We start from the raw sequence: 3,718 nt of genomic DNA on the forward strand, positions 1-3,718 counted from the left end.
TACTAGTTAGTGGAGGAAGTGGGAGGAGTGGCCATATCACTTACCAAATGGGGAGGAGTGGCTAGTCCACTACTAGTTATTTATTCTTCCACCATTGAGTGCTTATTGCTTTTGTTTCCTTTAAATACACCATGTATGTTACACAATTAAACACACAATTCAATACAAACATTTCTTTCATTCTCTCAATCTCACAAATCCTCTCATTCTCTTAAATTCTCAAATTTCTCTTCTCTCTCAAATACTTACGGTTACTTCACTCCTTTTTTACTTTGTTCGTGTGCTTCATCACGGTTAAAACACTTAGAAGCTCTCATAATCCCACAAATTATCATGGGACTGTGCAGTATCGTTCAGTCTGGCGAGTCCAAAATCTGCAACCTGTACGTAACTAATCAAATGCTTGGTCGAAAATCATAATCATGTATACGAATACTACATCATTATCATAAACAACAAAATAAAATTAAATGAGATATTGACTTTGCCTGAGCTTCGAATTCATCATCCAGCAGAATGTTTGACGATTTAATGTCCCTATGGATAATCTTCGGGTGACCTATTAAATTGATACAAAGTTAAATCAGGGTAAACATTTAAATCCAATTAATCTTTTAAATTTTTACCAAAAAAAAAAAAGAATTCACACTTACTAAGAAAGTAAATTGGAAAATGTAATGGAGAGTAGTACTTACAATCTTCATGTAGATAAGCAAGTCCTTTGGCTGCGCCTATTGCAATTTTGACTCTTCTAGTCCATTCCAAAACCGGTAAGTCTTTGCCTGACAACAATATAAAGAAAGGTTGTACTTAGGCAATACAAATTTAAATACCAACACAAATCTGATCTTCATTCAATAATATTTAGAGTTAATTAAAGAGAGTTTGCGGAAGAAGTACCATGTAAATGGTAATCCAAAGTATTGTTGGGGACAAACTCATATATAAGGAATCTATGTTGCTCACAGATGCAATAACCCACAAGAGACACCAAATGCCTATGATGCACTCTGCTTATGATTTCCACTTCAGCTTTGAACTCTCTATATCCGTCTGCGCTGATCGACTTTAGCTGTTTAATAGCGATTGGCTTTCCCTCGCTAAGAATACCCTTGAAGACGCACCCGAACCCACCTTCTCCTATGACAAATCTCTTGGAAAATCCTTCTGTTATCTCGCTTAGCTCCTCAAAGGTGAAAGGGATCTTTGAAGTTCCTATTACTGAGTCAGGGGTTGCCCGACCTGGTTTTGGATTCCCTAAACTGTTGTTTGTATCCGGTGATGAGTTCTGCGCCGAGCTGGTCCCGTTTCCAGGTTTTTGCCTGTAGTGAATGAATCCCTCTGTGCCAAAAAACAAGGTTAAGATGAAGAAGCCACAGTGAAAGAAAAAAAAAGAGACAATATTCAAGAATCAAAATAAAAACAAGAACAAGAAATCAAGAACATAGAATTAATTAAGGATCAAGAACAATAGTAGGAGGCAGAAAAATATCAAAGCAGAAAATCAAGAATCTAGAACATAAAAGAAGATAAGAAACAAAAATCACACCAAAAGTAAAAATATACATATAAATAAAAAATCACACCAAAAGTAAAAATATACATATTTGGTCTTGTTACCTGTATGAACAGAGACATTAGCCGGTGGAAAATACTGCTGGTTAGACCGAGGGGAAGAAGATTTCTTTTGTTTCCTCCTAAAGAAGAAGAAGACAGCAATGATTATAATGACCAAGACACCTGCGATCCCAATACCGATCAATGTCTTCTCAGTGAAGTTAGGTTCATTGTTTTGTTGTCCATTGCCACCATTTCCATTACTATTTGCATTTTGTCTATTAGAACCTCCAGAGTTGTTATCGGAGCCGGAGAGGGAAGTAGGAGACGGGACAGAAGAGGACGAGGGCACATGATTTGATCCTTCTGCGGGAGGTGAGTCCAGAGGTTGTGAAGGGTTTCTTGGAAGATTAGGGTTTAGCGAGATAACCGGAGGAGATGTAGATGAAAATGAAGGAGAGCCTTGGCTACCTGACGGCGGTGATAAAGGGTTTAAAGGCGGAGACGGAGGAGAAGTAGGGTTGTTGGGTAGTTCTTGGCCGTTATCATTAGGTCTGGCCTCTGGTTGCTGAGTAACTAAGCTTGGAGGAGGAAGAGCGGGAAGAGGAAGCTCAGGCTTTGGAGAAGGAATCACAACGGGAGAATCTCCGGAAGGGGTGGATTGTGGCGGAGGTTGAGGCTGAGGAGGTGACGGAGGTGGAGTTATAGAGGGTGGAGGTGAAGAAGGAGGCTTTGAAGGCGGAGTTGTAATAGGAGGTTGATTTGATGGTGGTGGAGAAACCGTTACCGGTGGAGGAGATGATTGTGAGCCGCCGCCACCACTGTCAGGAGATGGAGGAGAAGGAGGTGAGGTCGCTGGAGGCTGTGTCGTCTGTGAACCGCCGAGGATTTTCTGATCAGTGAATCCTGCGAGGTTTGGTTGATGTGAAGTAACAAACGGAGCTATCTTCTTTCCTATAAAATCTGCTTGTTCCTGGACTTTGTCCATTTGTTTTATTCACCTTTGCTTGTTCTCTTTCTTTCTTTTACATGTTAGTATTTGCTCTTAAAGAGGTTCCGTAGAGAACAAGAAAGGATCTTCTGTTTACTCTGAGATCCAATCTAAATCGGCTAAAATCCCACAGAAATCCCAGAATTTATTTTCAGATACAATGTGCTCATGAGAAAAACAAGATTGGTGGAAACTAACGAAAAGAGAGATGAAAAAAAATCCAAGCCTATAGGGTTTCTTGTGACTCAAGGATGATAGGAAGAGAGTTTCTATCAAATTGATTCAGGTTTTTGTTGGTTGATGATATTTTTCTTCCTTAAGGTTTTTTTCTCTGTCGCGTTCTTCTTTGGTGTAAAAATAGAAAGTCTCCTAAATCTCAACGAATTGAATTCTAAAACTGACTGAGAAAATAGGCTAAAAATTTACTTTATTGTTATTTTTACAGTAAATAATTGTAGGAAAGAAAAGTACCTATATCTGGAAGATTCACCCTCCAGCTTCATTGTCGGGTTGCCGCGTAAATTATTCTTTCTTAAAGTATTATTTTAAGCTCTTTCCGTGAATTCTTTTAACATATAGTTCACAAAATGGAGTTAAAGCAAATTTATTGCAGATCTCGTAGATTAGGGTTCATAGCGTAATATAAGATATAGTCTCTTACCTTTTAACTAAAAAAAGTTAAGAAACGTCGCTTATATCTATATTATTAAAAGAGAAGTACCCATTTGAAAATGTTCTTAATTCATTAATTAAATTCCCTATTTTTTTGCTTATTTTTTTCAGTTGCATTTATAAAATATCCTAAAACGAATAAAAATGCCTAATTTATTACTTGTCTTTTCAGTTACATTAATGAAATATGCTTAAATGAATTTAAACTTCATATTTTATTGTTTGTCTTTTTCAGTTACCTTAATGAAATATCCTTAAATAAATTTGGACATAATGTCATTTAATCAACAAAAAAAAACTCATGAGTTATCCTTACGTGCATAATTTTAATAATGGAGATTTTAAAAAACGTGCATCATTAAAATGTTACCTAAAACATACAACACTAATATATATCATGCATCAATAAAACTAGATTTGACTCACACAATTGTATGGATATTATTTTCAGTTGATTAAATTTAAAAATAATTATTTATTCAAAAATATTTAAGAATG

General features: G+C 36.4%; 1 protein-coding gene across 1 annotated transcript in view; it reads right to left on the reverse strand.

Moving 5' to 3' along the window:
* LOC106293673 (putative proline-rich receptor-like protein kinase PERK11) overlaps positions 1 to 2,645 on the reverse strand; it is a 7,566-nt gene extending 4,921 nt beyond the window's left edge. Inside the window, exons 1-5 of the mRNA XM_013729338.1 lie at positions 1,621 to 2,645; positions 901 to 1,341; positions 696 to 782; positions 489 to 559; positions 341 to 381 (exon numbers count right to left, since the gene is read on the reverse strand). Coding sequence (XP_013584792.1) covers positions 341 to 381; positions 489 to 559; positions 696 to 782; positions 901 to 1,341; positions 1,621 to 2,545 — 1,565 coding nt within the window. The 5' untranslated portion in view covers positions 2,546 to 2,645. The remainder of the gene's footprint in view (positions 1 to 340; positions 382 to 488; positions 560 to 695; positions 783 to 900; positions 1,342 to 1,620) is intronic.
* Positions 2,646 to 3,718: the final 1,073 nt, after the last annotated feature.

Source organism: Brassica oleracea, chromosome C5 (genome assembly GCF_000695525.1).
Source record: "Brassica oleracea var. oleracea cultivar TO1000 chromosome C5, BOL, whole genome shotgun sequence".
In the NCBI taxonomy this organism is placed as follows: domain Eukaryota; kingdom Viridiplantae; phylum Streptophyta; class Magnoliopsida; order Brassicales; family Brassicaceae; genus Brassica; species Brassica oleracea.